Source organism: Bremia lactucae, linkage group LG7 (genome assembly GCF_004359215.1).
Source record: "Bremia lactucae strain SF5 linkage group LG7, whole genome shotgun sequence".
NCBI lineage: Eukaryota > Oomycota > Peronosporomycetes > Peronosporales > Peronosporaceae > Bremia > Bremia lactucae.
In genome coordinates this window covers 2,454,300-2,479,137 of record NC_090616.1, presented here as the reverse complement: position 1 = coordinate 2,479,137, position 24,838 = coordinate 2,454,300, and the positions used below count along the sequence as shown (strand labels likewise).

At 45.4% G+C, this 24,838-nt stretch overlaps 6 protein-coding genes across 6 annotated transcripts; 2 read left to right on the top strand and 4 right to left on the bottom strand.

Annotated features, from left to right (window-relative positions):
* On the bottom strand, window positions 1-1,246 carry CCR75_006478 (uncharacterized protein). The gene is made up of 2 exons (XM_067964548.1): window positions 318-1,246; window positions 1-250 (listed from the first exon to the last, which is right to left on the bottom strand). The coding sequence occupies exons 1-2, from the start codon at window positions 1,153-1,155 to the stop codon at window positions 27-29; spliced, it is 1,062 nt and encodes a 353-aa protein (XP_067816063.1). The 5' UTR covers window positions 1,156-1,246; the 3' UTR covers window positions 1-26.
* Window positions 1,247-2,286: 1,040 nt separating this feature from the next.
* Window positions 2,287-3,960, bottom strand: CCR75_006477 (uncharacterized protein; the record flags this gene model as incomplete). Its single annotated transcript, XM_067964547.1, has 1 exon — window positions 2,287-3,960. The coding sequence occupies one exon, from the start codon at window positions 3,958-3,960 to the stop codon at window positions 2,287-2,289; it is 1,674 nt and encodes a 557-aa protein (XP_067816069.1).
* A 658-nt stretch (window positions 3,961-4,618) lies between these two features.
* Window positions 4,619-6,472, bottom strand: CCR75_006476 (uncharacterized protein; the record flags this gene model as incomplete). Its single annotated transcript, XM_067964546.1, has 1 exon — window positions 4,619-6,472. One exon carries the CDS (start codon window positions 6,470-6,472, stop codon window positions 4,619-4,621), a length of 1,854 nt encoding a protein of 617 aa, XP_067816068.1.
* Window positions 6,473-9,781: 3,309 nt separating this feature from the next.
* On the top strand, window positions 9,782-11,217 carry CCR75_006475 (uncharacterized protein; the record flags this gene model as incomplete). The annotated part of the gene is made up of 2 exons (XM_067964545.1): window positions 9,782-10,739; window positions 10,805-11,217. 2 exons carry the CDS (start codon window positions 9,782-9,784, stop codon window positions 11,215-11,217), a joined length of 1,371 nt encoding a protein of 456 aa, XP_067816067.1.
* Window positions 11,218-13,305: 2,088 nt separating this feature from the next.
* On the bottom strand, window positions 13,306-21,157 carry CCR75_006474 (uncharacterized protein; the record flags this gene model as incomplete). The annotated part of the gene is given in 3 exon segments (XM_067964544.1): window positions 13,306-13,900; window positions 13,969-16,017; window positions 16,034-21,157. The coding sequence occupies 3 exon segments, from the start codon at window positions 21,155-21,157 to the stop codon at window positions 13,748-13,750; spliced, it is 7,326 nt and encodes a 2,441-aa protein (XP_067816066.1). The 3' UTR covers window positions 13,306-13,747.
* A 1,320-nt stretch (window positions 21,158-22,477) lies between these two features.
* CCR75_006473 (uncharacterized protein) lies at window positions 22,478-23,486 on the top strand (the record flags this gene model as incomplete). Its single annotated transcript, XM_067964543.1, is given in 3 exon segments — window positions 22,478-22,586; window positions 22,602-22,985; window positions 23,047-23,486. The coding sequence occupies 3 exon segments, from the start codon at window positions 22,478-22,480 to the stop codon at window positions 23,328-23,330; spliced, it is 777 nt and encodes a 258-aa protein (XP_067816065.1). The 3' UTR covers window positions 23,331-23,486.
* Window positions 23,487-24,838: the final 1,352 nt, after the last annotated feature.

Genomic DNA, 24,838 nt, shown 5'->3' with positions numbered 1-24,838 from the left:
TTTAAACATCGTTGCTTGCAATAAGCTTAAAATTGGTCGAACACGTTAAAAGCTGTCCGGTCTTCACCGTACAAAATGACTGAGTCATCCGTGGGCGAATCGGGATACTCGTCAAAGTGCGAGTGGTCACCGGGTCCTCTAACCGGCGGTAAGTATGGTGGAGCATCCGTGCGAGCGAGCACCGCATCCCAGTCTACCTTAGAAAAATATTTATGTTTCTTTACATCATCGGATCCACCCCGTAAGCAGCCTGCAAATTTACGAAGAGTAAGTTCGTAATCAAAATTAAAAAACTTTAAACATAGTCAGAAACGTACCTAGTCGCTTTGTGCGGTCTTGTAATAAAAGCTTTTTAATTAGGTCCTTTGCCTTCGAGTCCATGTGCTTTGGGTAGTCGACTTTTCCATCCAGAATCTTTTGATATATCCCGAATGGGTTCTCGTCATAGAAGGGTGGATACCCTGCCAGCATCTCGTATATTAGCACGCCCAGTGCCCACCAATCCACTGACTTGCCGTGTCCTTTGCTTTGAATAATTTCCGGGGCAAGATACTCGGGTGTTCCACAAAGCGTCCACGTTTTATCCTCGACAATCTTAGCAAAGCCAAAATCCGTGATCTTAAGGTACCCGTCGGCTGTAATGAGCAAATTCTCGGGTTTAAGATCTCGGTAGATAATATGCTGTGCATGTAGATAGGAAAGCGCCGTGACGAGCTGTGAAGCATAGTAGCAAGCCACATGCTCTTGAAAACGTCCCTGACGTCGCAAGTACGAAAAGAGCTCTCCACCCTGCACATACTCTAGCACAAGGTACAGTCTCCGTTCATCTTGAAAGTGGCCTAAATAATTGACAACAAATGGGTGCTGGATTCGGCTCAGTATTTCCACCTCGCACTTAATGTGATGCAATTGCTGCAACCGCAGGATCTCGCTCTTTTTCAGGATCTTGAGCGCGTGAAAAGACCCAACGTCTTTGAGTTGCACCAGACGTACGCGGCCAAAGGTGCCCGTTCCTAGCGTTGCTAGCAATTTAAAATCGTTTAATGCAAACGATCGACGCATGCGCGTCGTCTCAACGGGTGCCGCAGGGGAGATGGCGTTAATAGGCCCTCCCTTCTCATCTAGCGAGTGGCTGGTTGTTTTCTTGCGAAACATGATGGATTATTGTCACGCGTGAAGACTTGGGGGATGGCCCGCGCCCTATACAGCTCAAAATTGGTTTCTCAGCGGTTATGAGGCTGTAGGTCTGGGACGGTGGTTGGTAGGGAAGTGCGCAAGTGGCGCTAGCGTTGTAGCTCTCCGACGCTTCGACTATATCCTTCGTATAGTAGTTGCGATAAGTATCACCGGTATTGTACCGTCTGACAAAACAATGTTAAAATCTGAGCTTTTCTTTAATTTTCAATCAAAAAGCGGGAAGTAATTGAATTTTCGACAAGGCAGAAAAGCAATTAGGATCTGATTCTTCGACTTGTATGAGGCCTCGACGCACACTTGATGTCGTCTCATGCTCAAGAATAAAATGGGCATATACAGTGGTGCTCTACATCGTGTCTAAATGATTCGTTCAGCAACTAGAAGCAAATCAGGTTGCACCTTTTCAAAAACTGCTTGAGAATATTTTAGTCGCTTGTTTATAAAAAAAATATTCTATCTAGAACAATATTTCGTTGTCGCATGAATGAACACATACGATTAAGTATGTTTAAAATTCTGTCATATATGATAAAATTGTGTAACTTGCCGCGGAGCGCAGCTAACAAAATTATCTGAAAGGCTGATAAAAATCGTAAATTGAACAAATCTTGCTCTCTATGAAGACAATAAATTTCACATAAATAATGCAGACAATGCACGGCGAGTCAGCTTTGGAGCTGCTAAAAAAATCAGAATTTACACTCATCACACCAGACTCGTTAACATAAAGCGAATTGGGATCTTAAAATTGCCGATAAATATTCAAAGAATAAATCTCCAAGTGGCAAGACTATCTATAAATTGCCTGCGGGTTAGTATCACTGGATGTTTTGCCATCTTCATTTTGGCCATATTTGAGAAATCATATGTAAGAAATATGGTTTCATGTAAAGCTCATTTTTATTACAATGGCAACACTACAATCAATCGTTTGTTAAACACATTGGTCTGGCAATTCAGCAATCTATTTCCAACATCATAAATCCAGGCCTAAAAAGCCACTCATTCACAAATACAGAAACGTCTCAGTCTCCACTTGACATCACAATACGCCATTTAGTTTCAGAAATATTCGCAAACACAAATGCTTTAAAACTCAGTGCTACTGGTGCTGCGGTTCCCTGCCGTAAATCGAGACATATCCGACATACACGACGACTGTCGGCTTTGATAAGTGCTGTCCGTTTGTCTGAGGTCAACTGTTGAATAGGCAGACGATGTCTCAGCCCAGGTGTTTCCAGTGCTCTCAAAGTTCGAGAAGCTGCTTCCTGACCAATCGCTTAACGTTGTATCCCGAGTGTTACGCAAAGGCTGCTGATACGTATCGGAGGCCAACACAGAGCTCCAAGAGTCACTAACTTCACTCTCGCTCAAAATAGACGATTCCGATGAAAACATTGCCGACATGCGATCGTTTTCAGTATCAAACTCGCTCAAGTGGCACGATTGTACCCGATTCCTAGAGCGATCATCCGCCACTTGGTCGCAATAAGTCGGTGCAATCGTCGTATGATAATTCATAGTCCTTTCATGACCATCTTTCCTCGACGACATATACGGCGGCACAACTACCGATTCCATCGACGGATCAGTTGAGCATTTTGTCGAAAAAGTATTGGGCATGAAAGCTTGTGACAGTCTCGCAACCGAGAGAGCTCCAGTCTTGTAGTTACAAGGAAGTGGGCTGTCTTTATTGGCATCCGTGTGCGTTTTACGACTACTAATTGCGTAAAATATGACGAGACAGACGACGCCGACTACGACGCCGACAATTGCGATGATCGAGCACGTTCCAAGCGTGTCAAAGGTGGCCGAACTGGTGTTGATGTCAGTGACGGTCCCAGGTTGTCGAAAGGATTTTAAGCCAATGGTGCCCCCGTCGCCGCTGTTTACGCTCAAGTCGTTGCTTGCCACTCCCTTGCTTCTTATAGTAGAACTGTCGTGGTCTTGACTATCGTGCGTTTCTTTTATCGACGTGTCAATCGTATTTTGTTTGTCTTCCCCCATCGTGGAACCTTCACGTCCTACAGATCCCCATTTGTCGGCACTCACATGAACTTGTCCTGGTGTATTGCCCTCATCTCCTCCGCTCGATTGCGTTGTTGTCGTTGTTTCATTGGTAGGGCCTCCAGCCGGTGGAACAGCAAAATCGTACGACAGTGTCCCACCTTCTAAATTTGACGTCTCCGCCTCTTTCGCTGCTATTATTGGCTCCGGGACTTGGACAGGTGCTTCAGGTAATTTCGTTGGAGGTTGACTATCCACAGGAATTTCTATTAACTTGGGCAGTAAGGGGGCAGCGCTAGGAGTTAAATTTGGCACCACTACCGAGGCTGGCGCTTGCTTTTCGATACAATTCAGCACCGAAGCTTCTACGGACGTGAAATTCCCGTCTACCCCCTGAACACATTTTATTTCCGTCTTTAATATCGGCGCTCTCGGTAAATATGGCGTTGCATTTTCATCGCTGCGACTACTATTGTCATCGCTAACACTGCCCTCGGTTATCATTTTCGTCTTCACTGAATCAGACGCATCACCGAGCGTCGATGCACGATTAGTATTATTAGTCATCGCGGTCACATTCTCAAGCATTGTAGGTTTTAAAGCCGACACGATGGTGCTACCTATGCTCACAGTCTTATTATTGTCAACCACCTTCTGGGCGGGGACGGTCTGCTTCTCGTCGAACGTAACTAGTCGACGGCCACTCAGTCCGGCGCATTGCCCCACTGCTACCACTAGTACGCTAAGTGCCACCATTGCATGTCGTCGTTTGTGAGTTTTAACTGTCATGGCTACGCAGCGAGCTCCACCGAGCTTGATGCAAGATGCGGCAATGTCGTCTCGATTACTTTAGCGCCTGCTGTCGTGTCTATCTACGTTGCATTTTCAGTGTCTCTACGCTGACTATCGACAAAATGCCAGACGGTGTATGCACTTCTTTGCCCTATCGTAAAGGACAGGTGCATGTATTTGAATCTTATCCCAAACAGATGCGCCTGACGTCGCTAGTCTCCGGCTCTACAAAGCGTTTGATTAGCGAGTTTTTATTCATTTACCATAACAGCTGACGTTTCTAAGATAAATAGTAATGAAGCTTTTTTAAAGCAAATTTCTTGGGCTCGAAAGAATCAACAAAATTCTGATATTTTCAATTATCAATAAATAGTAATCCCCGCTGTAAAAAACGGTACCCACGTGTTTCCAATGAAGCCGCATAGGGAAAAGCGTTTGCATGCACCATAAGCCATTGCAGGTCCTACCCTTTCACCGCAATTTAATGCTCTTGTCGAGGGGTTTGGACTAATTCGTGGCTGCCGCGCGGATCAACTTTGCGGGTCCGCAGTAGATAGAATACCAAACCTTGTCGTCATGACACGAACTGGGATCGTAATACTTTAAGGTTCCAAGAACGACATCATGTGCTTATAATCACTCGATCAGGTGGCACCTTCCAGGCAAAAATCTTTGTTCTTACACTCTCGGGTAATTCTACTTTCGCAACTTCTCGCAGCACGAGTACAAATTCCATTGGATCAATGGCAGATTGAGCAAGCACAGCTTTAAAACCATTTTTAAAAGTAAACGAGTTTGTGATTCCTGCAATAAAGTTCTCAACGTCGTCGGTACTCAAGGACGCGAGAAACTTTGCGGAATTGCACACGGCACCAAAGCTGTCCTTATAGGCCGAGCAACCGCACAACATCAAAGCGACCGACACAAGCGACAAATAGCGCTGAAGGGTCTGGAATTTGACTTTGCACGGACCCAGACGGTGGTTCAATCCGTCTCGTAGCAAGCTAAATTGTTTAAAAAGAAGTGCCGCGTTTCGCTGCCCTTCTCGACAAGTACACGCCGATTCAAGCAATGAGCGCTTGATTTCGCGGTCCCAACCTGCGTTTTCACCTCGAACTTTAGTCGCTTTAAGATCCCACTTCAGCTGTTCCACTTCGGTCATGATGTTTTTGCATCGACATTCTTGGAAAACCAATTTTAGAAATGCCATTGCATGGTCATCAACGACCAATTTGGCGCGAATGAGTTCATCAAAAGCTTCCATTAAAATCGTGTGCATCTCTACAGGATTCAAGGCACGGAAGCCCAATCCAAAAATCACTTGGAGATCGTAGACGCTCGTCATGAGAGTCACGAGTTGACGCAATCGCGTCACAGAGACTTCAGCTGCGCTTAAAATTAACGTCGCACGCTCCCAAAATGCTCGTTGTTTAATGTGCTCTCGCAAGAGACTTGATACTCGACTTTCGCGGTCAATTTCAACGGCAAAGTCAAATGCGGTTCGGCCATTGGGAGACATTAAGAGCGGATTGCATCCACACTCGACGAGAAGGTACCGCACGAGCGCAAAATTTGTCTGGGAAGCAGCCAAGTGAAGTGGTGTCCACCCGTTACTAAGTCGTAAATTCTGAATCCAATTCGATCCCATTGTGCCTTCGACCAGCTGTTTGAGTAGCACTACATGGCCTGTATTCATTAAAAGCGTTAGAACGCCTCCACCATAATCTTCCGCGAGGTTTCCAAGCTCTTGTCGCCAGCACGTGTCTTCCGTTTGCTGTAATTGCCACTCGACGTTCGTAAGGGTTTCTACCATCACGTCAAGTGTGTCAGAAGCCAAGGACATTTGAAAGAGAGTCGTGATGGCTTCCGTGTGTTTTAATTGAATAGCAGCGTCAATACTCGACACTTTCGCTGCTCGGTTTCCAGTAAGTAACTCTCGTAAGCAAACAGTCACTGCGTCGGCATTCATTGCGCCAATGGCTGCTCGAATATCGGTAAAAGCCGTCAAGAGTTTCTCAAATGCTTCATAATTCGGGCCTGCGCGAATGTATTCGATGGCAGTCTTGGACGAATCGCTTTGGACCGTAGGATCGGCCCCGTGTGCAAGAAGTACCATCGTGACGTCGAATAAATCCCTGCTTACTGCACATTGGAGCGGCGTCCGACCAAAGAGGCCAATGTGATTCGCAGACGCACCATGCCGAGCCAACGCAATGGCAGTCGCGCTTCGCTGTTCGTCAATCGCAGCATGAAGCGCTGTGAGGTCGTTCCGATTCGTGAGCTCTAGATCCGCTCCGCGGGCAATCAAGAGCTCAAGAATGTCCACGACGTTGTACCGTGCTGCCTCAATTAGCGGCGTATTATTAAAACTGCGACGTTCGTTCACGTCGTCCCCTTTTTCCAGGCGACGACGTACGCCTTCGAGGTCCCCCCTTCGTACAAAATCCGTGATGGTATCACGGGAGAAAATCCGCATTTAGATTTGTCTACGAAGCGGCGAAATGAAAAGTGTGAGGAAAATTCGAGGCGACAAGACGAGGCGACATTCACAAATGAGCAAATGCGAACACATGCAAGTGCGATCGTGGCGACATGATTTGAAGACAATGTAGAACGAATACCGATAGTACTTCCATGGAGTTGCTGTTCACGAACGAGTATGGTACGGATCTCGGCCGTCGATTTGCACCATGGTCAGGTTCCTAGACATGATAATGGGTATCGGGCTTCAAGTAATCGAAGTTGCTCATTATTTGGTTGATTGCGTCCGATTATTGACTCCAGTCTGTCCAAAGTTCGACGGCACGACATACAAACGAATCGCCAGCGTGATCGTAATATTTTCGAGTTGACAACGGTTAACGTCGGAAAGTCGACTCCATAAAACGCATGTGGCATGACCAGTAGCTTACAAAAGGAATTTACTGAAAATAAAGAACACTTTTTCGTGAGCAAAGGTCACACTAAAGTATGGCGATTACATAATGCCTACTTGTCTGCCGAAGGAGGCAGTGAGTAATGGTTAAACTATATAGTGAGTCAGTTTGTGAAGGCAAAGCATTAACAATTCAGTTGGAAGTCGGTCGTATATTTATCGTTAACACAACTTATACCCGGTTTTTGGCTAAGATACAGTAGAACCCCTCTAAAGTAATACGCTCTAAAGTAATAATACGTCCTAAGTAATAAAATTTCGTGGTCCCGAGTTGGGACTTAAGGTTAAAGTAATATTTTGCCAAAGTAATAAAGTAATATTTTTTAAAGTCCCACTATTAGTAGACACATACCCCAAAAGTAATATATTAAGTTGTATCTAAAAAAAAAAAAATTTCAAATAACTATACTTCTTTTGCCGCTTTTGAGAGAAATCGATGGAGAGTGACTTGCTTCTTTCCAGTAATCTGTATCCTTTCGAAATCGTCCAAAACTTCATTCAGTTTCCTGTGAGTCGTGGAAGTATCACACTCCCTCTGCATGAAGTACAGTTTACACAATCTTATTGCATCAAGGACGTCCTTGGCTTTCACGGGGGCTGGCACTTCGCTATCATCCGCATCGGGAATCCCTCCTTCCACTTCTACAGGCAAAGACAATCCATGTTCTTCCATTGTTACTGCCACAATGTCTTCTACGTCAGGACTATAGGCGACCTCTCTCTCCAAGGGGTTGTTGAGGATGGCGTTGATGTCCATTGGATTGCGGTACAGTTGATCATTCTGTAACATCAGGTCATCTGCAACATTTGCGGGGGGTTCGGTCGCCCTAGCAGGAACTTGGATGTTCAAGCTTGATGTCCGAATTTTGCAGTGATTAAAACAATTACGAATAGTTTCCTTGGTCACCATATTCCAGGCCTCCACAGCCCACACCATCGCCTTCAAAACATCCACTTTTTTATGCGCTTCCAGATTGTCAAGTGTTTCATCCAGCTCCAATGCTCTTAGCAAGTTGCGATTGAAAATTTTCCTGTAAAAGGCCTTCAAAGTTCGAACAATGCCTGCATCACAAGGCTGAATTCGGGAAGTTGTGTTGGGCGGCAGGTAAAGGATTTTAACATTGGCCAGCTCCGGCAAGCTGTCAATTGGAACATGAGCAGGACAATTGTCCATAATCAGCAGCACCTGTCTTCTCCCCATCCTCTGATTAAACCATTGTAGCCATTCCAAAAACAATACACTGTTCATCCAAGCCTTCGGGTTTGCCCTGTAGTGGCAGCCAAGGTTCTGACGATTGATATTTTTGAGACAACGGGGATTCAAGTATTTCCCAATCACCCAAAGTGGGACACGATCTGAGCCATCTCCGTTGGCACAAACAACAAAAGTTAGCCGTTCCTTGTGCTGCTTGCGGCCCTCCAGTTGCTTCGTTGCAAGTGAACGATCAGCCTAAAGTGAGGAGGCAATAAATTTTAGTATTTGAAGTTGCTTCCAAAGTGATTTCAACTGGCCCCGACATACCTGAAGTCGGTAAAACAAACCCGTTTCATCCATATTGTAGATATCCTTCCATTCATACTGATCCAAAACTTCTCGAATTGCGGGTAAGGATTGCTCGAGTATCTCCATGTTAACCGAACCGCTCTCTCCATGTCTCACTCGCTCTTTGATTCCATATCGAGCTTTGAACCTGTTCAACCAGCCATTGGAGAATTGAAACGTATTTGTGTCTTGATCGGGGTACAGTCTCTCCAAAAAAATCCTCCCCTTTTCTTTATAAAGTTCACCCGAGAGATCCATGACATCTTCGTAAGTTCGCACAAATTTGTAAAGTGCCTCTTCCATGAGAGAGTATTCTACAGTCTTCTGACGCTTCGCATCCATACTAATTTTTGCTCCGTCTCCTGCACCAGCTTTTTCACCTTGGGAGATCCAGTGCTCCTGCTGCTTGAGAATCTTGGAAATCGCAGCTTGACTGACAGTCATGCCAAATGTCTCTACCACCCATTGTGCAATATCCTTCTGTGTTCCACTGGTATCACGCTTCCTTTTACTGATAGCTATGCGGATTTCATTAGTGATAGGAGCATGAGCAACCTTCAGGTGTGCTTTCGCCATTTTTTGTGTTAAGTTGCAGTTCTTGCTTAGACGTTTAGATTTGCCGTTCCCGTTCTGTACTTCTTATAAATATTTTAGTTTAGTTAAAGTGTCAAAGTTGAAGCTTCACGTTGAGGGTTAGGGTTAGGTAATGCGTCAGCTGCACATTGAGCTTCCTAAACGAAAATTTTCTGGAGAGAAGAAGTTGGCATCTAAAGTAATAAAACGCATAAAGTAATATTACTTTTCGGTCCTAAGAGTATTACTTTAGAGGGGTTCTACTGTATTCTACAACTTGTCCTTTTGAATCTGATTTTTTCTTTCAATTTTTTAATTCTGATTTACAATTCTAGCCCTAGGGCTTATCTGTGCTTAACGATACCCGAAGTCCCAGGGGTATCGGAAAGTCTGCTGCATTTGCTCTTTTGGTTGGCGCGGGTTTGAACCCGTGACCTTTGAGTCGACATGTCGGTCCTTGACCACTGCTACAAACGATTCATTACGACCTGTGACTTGAATCCCCGAAATTATTACGTTCAGCAGGTTTAGAGCGACATGGTGAGTGATGTGGGCCACTCAGTCTTTTAAATTTCATGTCAGGAGATGCAAAACTAGGTCGGACTAGCTTTTTTGTGCGATGTGCTTGCAACCGCTTCAGAAACGGTTTATCATAATGAAGCATCGCTTTTTGAAATTGGCAGACTTCAATCGAATTGATCACATTTTTCTTCGTGATTCTCTTGAATCTTATGATGTCAAGAGGAAACTTTGGTGGCGAGGAGACTGCCAAAGAGCGAGACGAAGGAATGTCATGGACCGACCTTCAAACGAAGTGCAAGAGCAAGCTGAAGGACCAAAAGTCTGTCTCCCAGCGAAAAGATGACAGAGCTGTGGCACCAAGACGTTTCTACTTCGGCTCCGCGGTATTATTGCCAACTAATTACGACCCGGACGCTATCCAGCTCTTCCGTCGATACAACCAAAGCCGATCCGGAGTCCTTACGAAACTTGCCTTTTTTCAACTTTTGAAAGATTATGCTGAATCATTCAGTAGCACAAAGGTTTTACACAAATCAGTACCTTTACTATCGATAATGTCTTGCAATAGCATACCTTTCGGGTCCGATAGAAATTTGGAATTTGAAGCTGGACAGCTGTTCGAGCAATATGACAAGGATCACAGCGGAGCACTCACCTTAGAGATGTTTCATGACTTCTTCCTCGACTTTAAGCCCGATTTGCAAGTACTTGTTGAGGACAGTGCCTTTCGGGCGTTAGCCTTACCGGCTACAACAACTTTAGCTCCAGTAATAGAGCCTGGGCTTGACAAAGAATTTCTTTCAGCGCCTGCGGTCTTTCAAGATATTAAATGCAGCGAGAAAGCTCTTTTTATACCGAAAGTAAACAAGGCGAGATATCAAGCAGCGCTTCGGAAGCTACGAGAATTGTGCCAACAAGAACTATTCAATCAGCGTAAGGTGCTTGTAGAGCGCATGAAAGGTATGCGGGAGGAGATGACGCATCTCCAACAATGCAAAAGCAGTCGCTTGGCGAAGGGGAGATCACAAAAGTCACCTTTGCTAAATTTGAGTGTTGCACATAGCGACATAGCTTCAAAGAATAAGGCATCACAGCTATACGAAGCTATGGACGATGACTTGATTCGGATGGACGAACTGATTAAATACGTGCGGAATTATCTAAATAAGGGTAAGGCTCATATTGATGGACAGACACTATTGAACAAAGACTTATTCTAAGTTTGTTTTTCATAGTTAATGTATCACAGCAAGAGATGCGAAAGTTTCTTGAGCAAGCTGATGGAATCGAGGAGGAGGCCAAACGCCTTGCTATGAAAGACTATGAAGACGTCTTGACACATGTCTTCAAAGAGAAAGATCGGCCACTTGACGCTACCCCTTCAATTGCTTCTATTCAACTAGAATCGCTGCTATTGTTGCAGCGCCAAGATTTCGAAAGTCTCTTAAGGGTAAAAGATCATATGATTTATCAGCTGCTGCAAGAGCGTTTAACGATGCGCCGAGAGCGTGCCGCAATAAAAGACAGTTTAAGAAGCTTAAGCGATGTCAGCACGGAACAAATGAAGAAGTGGGCGCGACTTACAAACGACATGCAATCCGAAATTCAGCAACTCCAAACCCAGTTACGTTTTCATACTTGTAATTAGCAGGATGAACGATATTTACCACGTCTGCAGTTTCGCTAATTAAATATCAAGTTAATCGACAAAATGAAGACGCGTGGAACGTGACAAAAAAAACTTATCGCCGTTGGTAAATTTGACATCTCAATTAAAACGGGCTAAAGTTGCCCTAATGTTACACCCGTTTAGCACAGTTGCTGTACTTCAGGGGATGGTCAATTTTACTTCAATAAAGTAATAAGACCCAGCACTCGGGTGTGGTTCACATTTGTGACCAACCCTTGTGAATTTGATGCACATAGGTGCATTTACGTTAGGAGGGATGACGCCTAGCGTCATCCGTTACGCGAGGTATCTATAAATATACGCTCGCAATAAATAGTGGTGTTATCTACAGAAATGACATTTATTTTGGAAAATAGGTATCTATTTCTAATGCGATTAAATATGAATCAGTCTAAAAACTTCTCCAATATCTCGCAAAGATTCAAATTGAGTTAGACAATCGGGCAAATTTCACATTGTTCACCCAAAAATCCCCGTTCTGAGGGCCATTTACACTGTCGCCAAGTCTGTAAGTCTCCACCCCTCAAGAGTGTGTGCATCGCATTTGATACGTGGCTTTCGGCCGTCGCTCCGTGATTCCGATCAAATTCCGGATGCTGAATGCAATTGAAATTGTCTTTCATATAAAGAGGATGTGTGGAGTGAGATATGTTGGTTAGTCAACACCCACTCTGTAGCCCCTGAGCCGTGTGAATCCTGGTGTTCTCATTGATTTTCAATCCAATACACGTGAGTTACTTGGAGTACGAAGATGTCGAAATTCCCCCCTTAAATGACTTGATTCAATCGTATCGATCTGTCTACATGCCGTGTACAGGTTCCGTCTTTGGTCCGGCGAAGCGGATATTATACGTCCGTTTCCACTTTACGTATACATGTTGATTTTCTACCGGAAGTCTCTGTACAATAAGACGATCCGGGATGTACGGTTAATTCATGAGAGGGTGTTGCGAATATTCGATCGTACTCAGCAGCGTGGGTAGGAATAGTATGATCATCAAGCTCCATCGCGTCAGTCTCCCGTGACCCACTGGTGTATATTTCCAGTCCTAGCAATTCCAGTAGAGCTGCCTCTTCCGCCACGGCAAAAGCGGCTTACAACACTGAATCGGAGTGAGCAGCGTCGTACACCGGCAAATTCAACTGGCGATGTGCGTCCGTTGGCTTGAATATGCTTGCATTAACCTTCGTTATCGTCGCAAAGAATGCGTAGTAGAGACAATGTCCAGTCGATGGTACATGGATCTGCGTTCCATTGAGGCTTCCTATCCAATCCGAGACCGCTCGCGCGGAGTAAAAGGAGCGGCAAACCACTGCAATTTAGAAATCCTGGTTGAAAGTCGGTTTATTTTCTACATTCCTGCCCTGTGCTAGAGACTGTGAGACCCCTTTATCCACGATTTTGTCCTTCGCCAACTTCCATCTGTGATCCTTCCACAAAGGAGTCGGTCGAATTCGTGTGTAAAGTCGTATCAGACGAGGTAGTGGGCAGATCACCATAGCTCGTTTGGTGCAAGGATTTGAGAGAAACTTTCCGTGGCACTGTGATCTTTGACATGGACTTGCTGCGCTAAATTATTCGTGTCCGTCCATAGCTACGTCTGACATAACAGCCATCGTAGATGGTGGCAGCCTATCAGTCGTTTCATCAGCAAACCGATCGTCTATGTGATCGTCCTGGAACGAGTCATCTTCGAATGAGCTCTCCGCCAGCTCCGTGTATATGCTGCGGTGAACGGCAAAGCTTCTTGCGGGTGATATCTGTCGTGAAGTTTGCCGGACGGTTTAGGTGGCTGCGCTCTGTTTTAGATGATCCGATTTCCTCTGTGCTGTGCTCAATTGCTGGTGCAGTCGCCAAATCCGCCCTTTATGACGAGGTATTGGATAGTCCTGCCCCCCTCTGTTGTCGTTTTTCCCAAATCGGGTCGATGAATGCTAGTTGAAATATAACATGCATTAGCCAATTACCTGTGAAACATAATGTGAGCTGGCCATGCGGCAGTTTGGATTGAAATCTCCAATTCATATCTTTCCAGAAGTTGTGGGGAAAAACAAGTTTTAGTTTGCGAATTTAAAATTATTATTTTTTAAGTTCTTAAAAGGAATTGGCAGTTTATTAAATTTAGAATAAAAATTATGTTAAAAATAGAAGTGGACATCAATTTTAGTTGTGTGAATATCAATTTTCGTGAATTTAGTTTCACACAAAATTATTTATTTGGCATTGTAGCCAATTTTTACAGAAAGAATCACCGATTTGCTTTCCGAGCATTATAGTGAGATAACAGTAACTATTTCAGTTTATTGATCGTATTGCACGAATTCTCCGTGCTAGTGCTGCGTGGTTCCAACGCAATTGGAAGCACATCTACGATCATCGCGAGTTGGGCATTGCTTGAACATCGTAGTGTAAATTGTAACTCGCAAAAAAATTGACCAAAAGATCACCACTCCCATCGAGTGCGAGTTGCTTGAAATGGTTTAACTATTAATCATTAGCAGAGGAAGACGAAGGCGAACCTGCCGAGTTTCCAAACAACATTGTTAATAATTGGCTTTCCTTGTACTCAACGGCATATCGCTCAACAATTTCATCCACCAGTTTTTTACGGGTCGGGTATGGCCGTACATACAACATTGTCTATAATAAACAAAAGAACTTCAGTGACACAACTCTACTGAACAAGTAGAACACTATACAAAGTATACCTGAGAGCGACAAACTCGGTTTGCATTCATTGCTGTTTGCCGTACAAGCCGTGCAAGATCAATTTGATGGACAACCATACCGGACTGCAGCGGTCCAAATGGGGGCACTTTGTCCTTCATGTGGATTTTAATAAGGAATAAACCGCGTTGTGCTTTCCGCAAAGGGTAAATCACGATCTGAACGTCATTAAAATGGCTCGTAATAGTCGATGGGTCATAATTTTGAGTAACATTGTCGCTCCAGACGATATGGACATAGTCGTTTCCTACGTGACGTTTCTTATCAATCTGTTGCAGATCGGATGCTTTTGTTGGCATCATGGTCACGACGTGGTAAATGACTTCACTGTGAGAGCTTGCGTAATAGAGCGTTGTTTTCCCATTCGATAGACTTTTGGGGTTGGTATCTAATCCACCAACAAAACCGCGGTGAGTTTCCATATCCACGTGCCACCCAAGCTGCAATAAAAACAATTCATACGCTCGACTCCCGTTATCATTGTGAAGAATTTCTTGCTGCGTATGCTGCTTTTTATCCACATAAATCACTCCAATCTTCATTGTTTCTCGCGTTGGACTTTTGTCCAAATGTTTTAGTGATCGCTCTAGTTTTGACCCATGTTCCAGCAGCTTGAGTGTCGCCTTCTTGTTCGAGTCACCATCCGGAGACGGTAGCAGTCCAGCCTGGGATAAGAACAATCGGCAAATATCGAGTGCACTCACACGACTGTCTTTAAGACTACCATTCGACGTTTGAGGCAAGAGGCCTCCATGAATCGCGTCGGGTTTTGTCATTCGAACAAGCTGTTCGTCCGCATTTCGCTTTAGTAAAGCCAAGTGCGATACTCGTGCATTCAGCTCCATAATCGAAAAGGAATCAAAGAGCGCAAGCTGAGGTGGAATTGAAGATGTGTTGGCATTGTTTTTCGTATTGCTTGTCGTGCCTCCAGTTGCTGCCGCAGCGGAAGGTTGGTCCAATGCGGCAACGTATTTGTCCAGCAGTCCTGACTTGTTAAATACCTCAGACTCTACAAATGTCATTGCGTGCTGGAAAAGCAAACCAGGAAGGCAAAAGGATGAATCAATTAAGTCGTCGACATTTGCGAACGCAGCTGCTCGTAACGCCGCTTGCGCTTTGTGAATTTGATCGTGGACATCTGACACGACAGTAGAAGGAAAAATTAATTTCTTTCCTCCATCAGGTGTCAAGAACTCCCAATATATGATACTGGCCTGGCCCAAGCGATCTGTTCCGACGGACGTGCGCTCATACTTTTTCACGGCGTCACAAAACTCGGCCAATTCCTTTCCTTCTTGTTGGTCATTTTTCATTAAAAAAGTTTTAAGCTGTGCGTAGCACTCTTCGTCATGAATAAGGCGTTGGAGAAATGAAAATCCAGGCGCTTCGGCAGGATCCATTACGAGCGGGTCAGTTGCCGGTGACAAGTCCATGAGATTGTACCGCATCATTGAATAGCGTCCACCCAAGACAGTTTTGTCAGTCGTGTCCCCCCCACAATCACGAAACACCATGGGAATGCTATCGAGCACTAAATCCAGTAAACAACGCTCGTCATCTAAGCTCCCGACATTCGCCTCGTTAATCGACATATCAAAGAGGCCACAGATTGTCGTGGTCGTGCGACGTTTGAACTTTGATTCAGTCGGTAGCGGACATTGACAGACTGCTTTTGACGGTTCAAAAACGGTTGGAGCTGCCACGCCTGTATGATTGCGTTCTTCATTCTGTTTCGCAATCCGCTCGAGACGCTCAAATCGTTCGTCTTTGTTGCCACCTCCAGGCATTTTCTCAATCTCCGATGCTCGCGACTTATCCTTTTTCTTGTTCTCTCCATTGTCTTTGTTACTCGATGCCGAAGTTCCATCTTCATGAAACACATAACTGTTTTTTCCAAGACAGAGATTATTGGATAAAACGGCTAATTCATGCTCCCAGGAGACCTGACGAGCTTCGAGTTTGACATTAGCGCTACGACCAGTCTTTGCNGGAAGGTTGGTCCAATGCGGCAACGTATTTGTCCAGCAATCCTGACTTGTTAAATACCTCGGACTCTACAAATGTCATTGCGTGCTGGAAAAGCAAACCAGGAAGGCAAAAGGATGAATCAATCAAGTCGTCGACATTTGCGAACGCAGCTGCTCGTAACGCCGCTTGCGCTTTGTGAATTTGATCGTGGATATCTGACACGACAGTAGAAGGAAAAATTAATTTCTTTCCTCCATCGGGTGTCAAGAACTCCCAATAGATGATACTGGCCTGGCCCAAGCGATCTGTTCCGACGGACGTGCGCTCATACTTTTTCACGGCGTCACAAAACTCGGCCAATTCCTTCCCTTCTTGTTGATCATTTTTCATTAGAAAAGTTTTAAGCTGTGCGTAGCACTCTTCGTCATGAATAAGGCGTTGAAGAAATGAAAATCCAGGCGCTTCGGCAGGATCCATTACGAGCGGGTCAGTTGCCGGTGACAAGTCCATGAGATTGTACCGCATCATCGAATAGCGTCCACCCAAGACAGTTTTGTCAGTCGTGTCCCCCCCACAATCACGAAACACCATGGGAATGCTATCGAGCACTAAATCCAGTAAACAACGCTCGTCATCTAAGCTCCCGACATTCGCCTCGTTAATCGACATATCAAAGAGGCCACAGATTGTCGTGGTCGTGCGACGTTTGAACTTTGATTCAGTCGGTAGCGGACATTGACAGACTGCTTTTGACGGTTCAAAAACGGTTGGAGCTGCCACGCCTGTATGATTGCGTTCTTCATTCTGTTTCGCAATCCGCTCGAGACGCTCAAATCGTTCGTCTTTGTTGCCACCTCCAGGCATTTTCTCAATCTCCGATGCTCGCGACTTATCCTTTTTCTTGCTCTCTCCATTGTCTTTGTTACTTGATGCAGAAGTTCCATCTTCATGAAACACATAAGTGTTTTTTCCAAGACAGAGATTATTCGATAAAACGGCTATTTCATGCTTCCAGGAGACCTGACGAGCTTCGAGTTTGACATTAGCGCTACGACCAGTCTTTGCTTCTGTTGTAGCAGCCTTGGTTAAAAGCTTCTCTCCACCACACGATTTACAAAGACCACTACCATCGTCCGTGTGTTTTAATTCGACTTGCACAGCACCGGTGGGACGATGAAGAGTCATTGACGTAGATAATTTTAACTCGGCTTGTGGCGTCAGTGCTTCATTTAAAGCGACCTTATCCTCCAATTCATAATTAGGTTGCTTCGAATGTACTTCCGATAAAGACTGCACATTTCGATTCATCATTGCTGGTGCAATCTCCCATGTGAAAAGACCCGTCATGTCTCGTACAATAAACCTCGCACACGGGGAATCAAGGCTCCCCACGACACTAAACACGATACTATCCATAAACACAAAGCTCAACGCTGCGGGTGGTGCCTCTTTTCCTCCATTCGCACGAGCTTCATCGAGCTCGTATATCTCAGAGCAATCCGATATCATCTGGTCCACGCCTGCAGGTGACGGAAATCCATTAATATGATGAAGCAAATGCATCAGCAATCCCTCCGCCGCCACCGCCACTTCTTCAAACCATTTTAACCAAACATGGCCTGGCTCATTATCCAAAGACGAGCGCATTTGTAATCCCAAGAACAAGAGCGGCATCGACATGCGCCTTTCGAGAGTTCGTGCGCGCTCCACCTCTCGCTGCCACTCTCCATCTGGCAGCGTCCCAACCAAAGCGGCTTCAATAGCACTAAAAATGAGCTTCTTTACGTCTGCATCTTGAAGCACATCGGTTCGATGCATGATCCAAAAACGCAAGCATTCGAAGATGGCACTAGTTTTTTGAGCAATCAATCGAAGAGCTGGAATCTCTTGTTCTCGAGGAGCAGGAGCAGTACTTACGGGCGGATTCATTGGACTACTCGACGTGGCTGATGGCGCCGACGATGGAGTGCTGGATGATCCAGTCTTTAGTTTGTTTTTTAGCTTACTAAATGCATCCGTTGTCTCTGTAGGATGATTGGATGAGAGGCTTTCCACTCGACTCGTTCGGGAATGATCGCTCCCACGACGTGCTCCGGAAGCGCCTGAAAGGTGCGCGAGACTAGATCCCGTGAAAGAAGCCGATTTCGTGACGGAAGAACTGCCGTCACTTGATGTCTCCATGGCCCCCATGCGTTCCATCGCGGCCTGGACTTCAATAGAAGCTTCTTCTACTTGCTGCTGTGCGAACACAGCAAGTGTCATGACTATTCGTGCTACAAGAGAAGACTCAAAAGCATTGATTTCTTCATGGTAGTCCGACATGTCCTGCAAAATAGTCAACGCAGCCATGGAAATCGAAAAATCCTCGCTTTGACACACATCTACAAGATGAACAACCCACTCCGACAATTGAATGGCCTCCACCACGTGTTCTCCAGTATTCTCGGCCTCTAAATTCATCACAACGAGACAGTAGAGACCCCACAACGCACGTTTCTTAATGTCCACAACATCCGTAAATGGAAGCTGAGCAATACGCATTAGAATTCGACCAACGATGACGTGAAAACCATCCAAAGTCTCTGGAATCTCGCCAATAATGTCTTGCATCAAAGAGAGCTCATCTAACCTGCAAACGCCCATGATTTTTTGTTTCCACCGTACAAAGTCTTGATTTGGAAATCGCTTTGGCAAAACGAGAAGAGCAAACACAACATCTAAGGCCGCAATCAATTCATTGTTCCACTCGGACGATTTAGCCTTCGAATGTTCTGCCCGGCTCCATATGTTTCCAATAATAATTTCATCAACTGCATACAAATACGCGGGTACAAGAATGTTCAAACCCTCGAGATTCATCGAAAATAATACGGAAGACTTCTGTAGTACCGTCGAGACAACTACACCAGAGAATGACGTTATTCCCTTAAAAAGAACACGAGCGACAATGGTTAAATGACACCGAGTGAGCGTATTGATGCACCGAACCGAACAAAGTTTGCAAAGAGCAACGATTGCAATACAGCGTGAGCTTTGAAAATCCGTTGCTTCTAGCTCGCACGCAGGCAAGATCCATTCTCCAAACAATGCCAAAACAGTCGATGGACTAATTTGTTGTAGCACGGACGGACGAGTGCGCTGAATTCCAATAGCCGAATCAATCCAAAGCTCCACGAGCTGCAACATACCCTCCGTTAAGCTTAAATGCATCGATGGCGTCAATGCTGATACCGTTGAAGGAGGAATAAGGTGCAATACACGATCGAGCAGCAATGTTGCATCCGACACGTCAACAACTGTCATCATGAGGAAATTGGCAGACGACTGCAAATATCCCTGTTTCAATTCTCGCAAAGTTTTCCCACCACTAGTGGCTTTGTCATCTTTTCCATCCTGTGGCAGCAGCTTCGCACCTTCCGGTGTTACTTTTAAATACGAGTGTCCCTTGTCCATGACATACATGAGTAAGCAACTGCTAAAACGAAGTTCGCGCTTCCAGCAATTAATAACTTCGACTCCAACAGTCTTTGCATCGTTCGTATTTAGTAGCCATCGCCGAAGAGCAATGGTTAATTCCATCCAAACTTGCGCACCAATGCCCTTAGTAACCACTGCTGAATGCATCCAAACATGCAAAACAATTGATAGCATTGCTGTGAGCACAGGCCGATTGCCTGGTTCGCGTAGCATAATGCAATTATCAATCGTCGAGAGCACAAACTTTCGCAAATACGTCGATGTATAATCATCAAGTCGTCGCTGAGAAATGAGTTCCAATAAATCAATACAATGCAGCAAGATCTTAGAGTCCTCTAACTGTACGGATGGATGAAACAACTGCGAAACGTGCGAAATCATTGCTCGCGAACTTTCGTCCATTTGCGACTTCATACCCGTGGGAACGTATTGTGCATTCGTGCAAATGCCAGAATAAAACTTAATAGCGTCAACGACGAGCTCCGTATCACGATACGCGAATCGTTGACGAATTGTCTCCATGATTACTTCCGAGAACTCCCGTCGAGACCAAAGCACTTCCATCAAATCATCTTTTGACCGTAATTTATACACCCAACGTGCGACCACGCGTTGAAAACTTCCAGGACAATGATGAAAAAAGCCCAACGTATCTCCTTCTTCTTTAATTTTGACTTTCAAACATACTTTTGGATACAATAAAGGCATGTAAAACTTCATAATTAGCTCGGCCCAGAAGATAAAGCGATCACTGCCACCATTGGGTCGAGTTCCCATACTCGACAGTTTTGCATGTAAATCTTCCCGTTCCAAGCTCAAGTCCATGACAAACTTGAGCATATCCACTGGTTCCTCGGCTTGAGTCGGCATCGGCCTCATCCATCCTTCCACGTGCACGCCTTCGTTCAAGAACTTATCCGGTAGTATAATACTACCACCACCGTATGGAGAAAAGTCGACACTTTCACGTAAGAGCTCCAGGTGCATGTTCTTCCTCGTCGGCATACTATGTGCTAGAACGACAGCACTTCGATCGTCTTCGACATCATCAATATCAATCTCGACACCATCGTTTAAAAGACGAATACTTCCGGCCCTCGACGCTTGGTAACTTGACGTACTAGTAGACAGCATTGCTGCAAGCTGTTGAAGGTTTCTTGTCGCGTCCGTATACAGCGCTAGACATCGAAATGCATACTTTTTAATCATGGCGTGATTGTCTCGCTTAAGGAGCTTGGCAAATAGCATTGTAAGGCCATTATTGTTCCACCCTTCTTTCAATCGAATGGCATTGTTCCGTAAAAGCACCTCCAAACCTTCAAAGACTTCGCTCCAATCTTCCGCTTCCAAAGGTTTCCGGCGCTGCTTTCGGAATGCCGTCTCGTGGGGAGCATAGAGCGTCTCGAGCTCCGTGACGCAGTCGTTAACGACGTTAAAGACAATGGACGAATTGTTTCCATCCGACCAGAACTCTGCCACCGCAGCAGCGTGTTCAGGGCCACTACTACTGCTAGTGGCGTCTTTTGACGTCCCCGATAGCAACGACTGCACGGCCACGGCAATGTTGCCTCCTGACGTGCCGTCTCCACTGGATGGATGCTTTAGAAAGTCCAATAACGTACGTAGACGCTTACGCGGTGGTCGATCAGGGGCATAGAATTTGGCTAAGCGCTTGAAATCGACGGATGGCGCCTTGGATTCCACGACGCGCTTCGATGTGTCCATTGCGAACGTGAATCAGGTAAGAGGAGCGTGAGGTTGCGCGAAGAATGCGTCGCGCAACATTGCAATGATAGAAACCGGGGTGGACTACATGAAGTAAAGGCTATTTCGTTTATTTATTTCAGCTTTTTAGCTCGAATATTGTCATAGTTCTAAATGTCAGTATACCTTTCGTTCAGTAAGTATGCTTTGATATTCTGGTTTTAGTTCAAGATAATCACAACTCTCATTAATCACATGATACAAAAAAGCCAAGGTGCTGAACGAGCGCATACAGACGCAGAAGGAGGCGGAGACAGACGCGCAAACCCTTGAACCGGCGTAGAGTATGGATGGCAAGCAGTCTATGCTCGTCATAGCTTTCGGAAGCGATTTCTTAGCCTCTGACGTATGATAAAAATGCTCTGTTCGGCGAGTATGCCGTAGGCTTTAAAGATGAAAACTGTTTCTGGCATACACTATTGTTGTTGTCGTACAAGGTTCATCTTCTTGAGGTGCTGGAGATTATCAACATATCGATCGAAAGCAGCTTTATCGAAAGGCAACAAAAACGTTACATACTATCTACGTAGTTGCGTTTTGATATCACTCAATGCCGCTGCTGTGCGATACAATCTCAGCGATATTCCTGGGAGCAAACTGCCTCACCTAGTGCCGAAAAAGGCTGCATCCCTGTCGTCTCGCACGGCATCATTGAAGCTTTGGATTTAACGCTTTGGCCACAAAGGATTATCTTTAACAAAATAGCACCTAAAACTTGTAAGAAACGTTTTTGATAAGTGATTGGATCGCTAAGTTGCATTTGTAATATATTAGCTTGTCACGAATCGAATAAAATGTGAAAGTGAAACGCTTTTCACAGATGCTTAAGCAATCGGAAGAGGTCCGCAGCCGATTTTGTCGCTCTTGGCGCTTTCGTCTCTTCAGTAAGACAACAATCGTCACAGCGCAAGAGCTGCAGCATAAAGCTAAGGGTGCGAAAGCATTGACTATGCAGCAAATGATTAGTGTATGTTGCTCAAGGTATAAAAGATAGGGGTCTTTTAAATTTAGTTCTTCAGACTTAATAGAAAGTTCTATTTTGCCCATGAGGCTAGTTTTGGTAGGAAGAAGTATCAAATGGCATAAACAAAGGTTCGGTGAAGCTAGAGCTGAAGTTATAATTATTGAGTTAGCCTCAGAATGCTAGAAAAAGTGAAATCAAGTTTATTACTTCAGTCACCGGTCTTTCTACGATTTAATTAATCAAACAACTTGCGTGGCAGATATTCATCTGATTAGTGAATAAAACGGAAATTATTTTGGCCCCTTCAAATAATTACGATGACCAAGCTCCATATCTTGTGTCTTCATGGCTACCGCCAAAATGCGTTAAAACTGCGCGGTCGCATTGCAGCATTCCGACGCGCATTTCGATCTAGTGTCGAGTTCGGTAAGTTTTAAGAAGGTTTAAGTGTTTTATCAATTGCAATGAATGGCTGCGCTCATGTACATCGCTGGATTGTACGTCAGTGTGCCTCGACGCTCCGTTTGAAGTGCCATATGAACCTGCATCGAACATACAAGCCAATGAGTAAGAATCTGCTGGGTAAAAGGTACCAGCCTGCTCTAATGTGTGACTTGGGTGGTAGTGAAGAAATTGGCGAAAACGTCAAGCAACTAAAGTGGTTTGACTTTACTCGAGACAACGAGACTGGGCCCAATATCTTGTCACTAGTGGATGCAGCTATTGATTATGTCGCAAATTTTGTGAAGAATGAGGGGCCATTTGACGGTATTTTTGGATTTAGTCAGGGAGGGTCTATGGCGTCCCTGATTCTACAACGACAAGGTACAGAATGCCGTTTGATTATAACCATTATCGAGTTGAATTTATTCTATAAAATTTGTAGTGAACACACTCGATTCCCCTTTCTTGTTTCGTTTTGCCTTATTTGTATCGGCCGGAGCTGTTGACGATCCTAAGTACAGGAGCGACAAGAAGGTACAGATGCCGTCGCTGCACATCATTGGCGAGACGGATCGCGTCGTACCTAAAGACTCGAGTCTTGTGCTAAAGGATATGTTTATAAACCCAACGGTATTGATGCACCCTGGTGGTCACTACATTCCTACAAACAAAGAACGAAAGGACGCATTGCGAGCTTTCTTCGAAAAGCGTCGGACTGATGTCTAGAAATTTTGTGCGATGGTTCTCATCGTCAAAACAAATTTTCCCGTTTCAATTTTTTTTGCTGCTCATATGAATGGATCATCTGTTTTCTACAAGTAGCTTTTTTTTATAAATTTTAATAATGTAGTTGGTAATCCCACACGGAATTGGTTCTATATTGCTACGTTATGACGCTAGGCGTCATCCGTTACGCGAGGTATCTAGAAAGATACGCTTGCAATACATATTAGTGTTATCTACAGTGTAGGCGGGCACGTCGTAATGCCGCTATGCTCTACTTAAGCACACACTCAGCACAGCGAGGAAGCGGTTTAACCAGCTTCTCTTGCGCGCAGTGAGGTAGTAACGGTGGGCGCGTTAACGACCTCACCATCGCACTAAACTCTCTGGTCAAGTGTCGTCAAAGGAGATGGTCAACTACTAAATCAAAGTAATTAGACCCAGCACTCGGGTGTGGCGCACATTTGTGACCAACCCCTGTGTTTGTGATGCACATGGGTGCACTCACATTAGGAGGGATGACGCCTAGCGTCATCCGAGATGGGACCCGGATTACCGCTCCCGTGACTACACTTAACCAGAGTACTTAGTGTGTTGGGTGAGGTCGCTAACGCGCCCACCACAACTACCTCACTGCACACAAGAGAAGACGGTCTTGCCGCTTCCTCGCTGTGCTAGGGTGTGTGTCTAAGTAGAGCGTGGCCGCATGAAAAAGTGCCTCCCTACACTTGGTAGCACTTGAAATCCTTCCCACGACCCGCATCTCTGCGTGTGTACGTAAGGATGAGCCTCAATATTGATTGGGCTCATGATCCCCACCTCTCAGAACATCATCGGGAGTGGCAGGGCTTATGGCGCGGGGACTTGGTGAACAAGCCCTGGCCAGGCTCCGGGGCAGTCCTCCTGAGCAACATGTTGCTCAGTTCGAGCAATTTGAGGCATTCGTGCTCGGACAGCGGACGGCCGCGTCCGACGCACAAAGCCATGCTGCGGCGGAGTCCGTCACTCAGACTCAAGATGAGCTGAGGCATGAGCAGACTCGGAGCGAGGCTCTCAACAGAACTGTTTAGATGCTCTCTACCCGGCCGCATCAGCCGAGGCCCACTCGGATGGACCTGCCCAAGTTCGATGGAACTGTGGCGCACACGATTGTCCACTGGCTTTTAGCCGTGGAGCAATGCGGTGTCGCCCGGCATCTTCGTGGACGACGCCTTCTTGTGCGTACGTCCTGGCACTGCGCGTAAGGCCTCAGCGTCGCTTACTCGGCGCTTTAGCTTACTTTCAGGCGAACCCTACTTGGGCGATCTTTAAGGATAAGATTTGCGCCATGTACAAGCCGCCGAACAACGAAGTGTTGCTTCAGTCGCGCTTCTTTGAAGCGCGACAGGCGAAGCGATCTCTGCAAGAGTATGTGCAAGAGATGCGCTCGCTGTCAGCATCCATAACCGTAGGTCCGAATCCTGAGGTGCCCACGTTTATAAACGGACTACGGCATGGCCCATCGCGACAGG

Excerpts from the sequence above, each read along its gene's own strand:
- CCR75_006478 (XM_067964548.1), bottom strand. The coding sequence starts at position 1,155 with ATGTTTCGCAAGAAAACAACCAGCCACTCGCTAGATGAGAAGGGAGGG. Across the intron at positions 251-317 it reads AGACCGCACAAAGCGACTAG|GCTGCTTACGGGGTGGATCC; the intron begins GTACGTTTCTGA and ends GTAAATTTGCAG.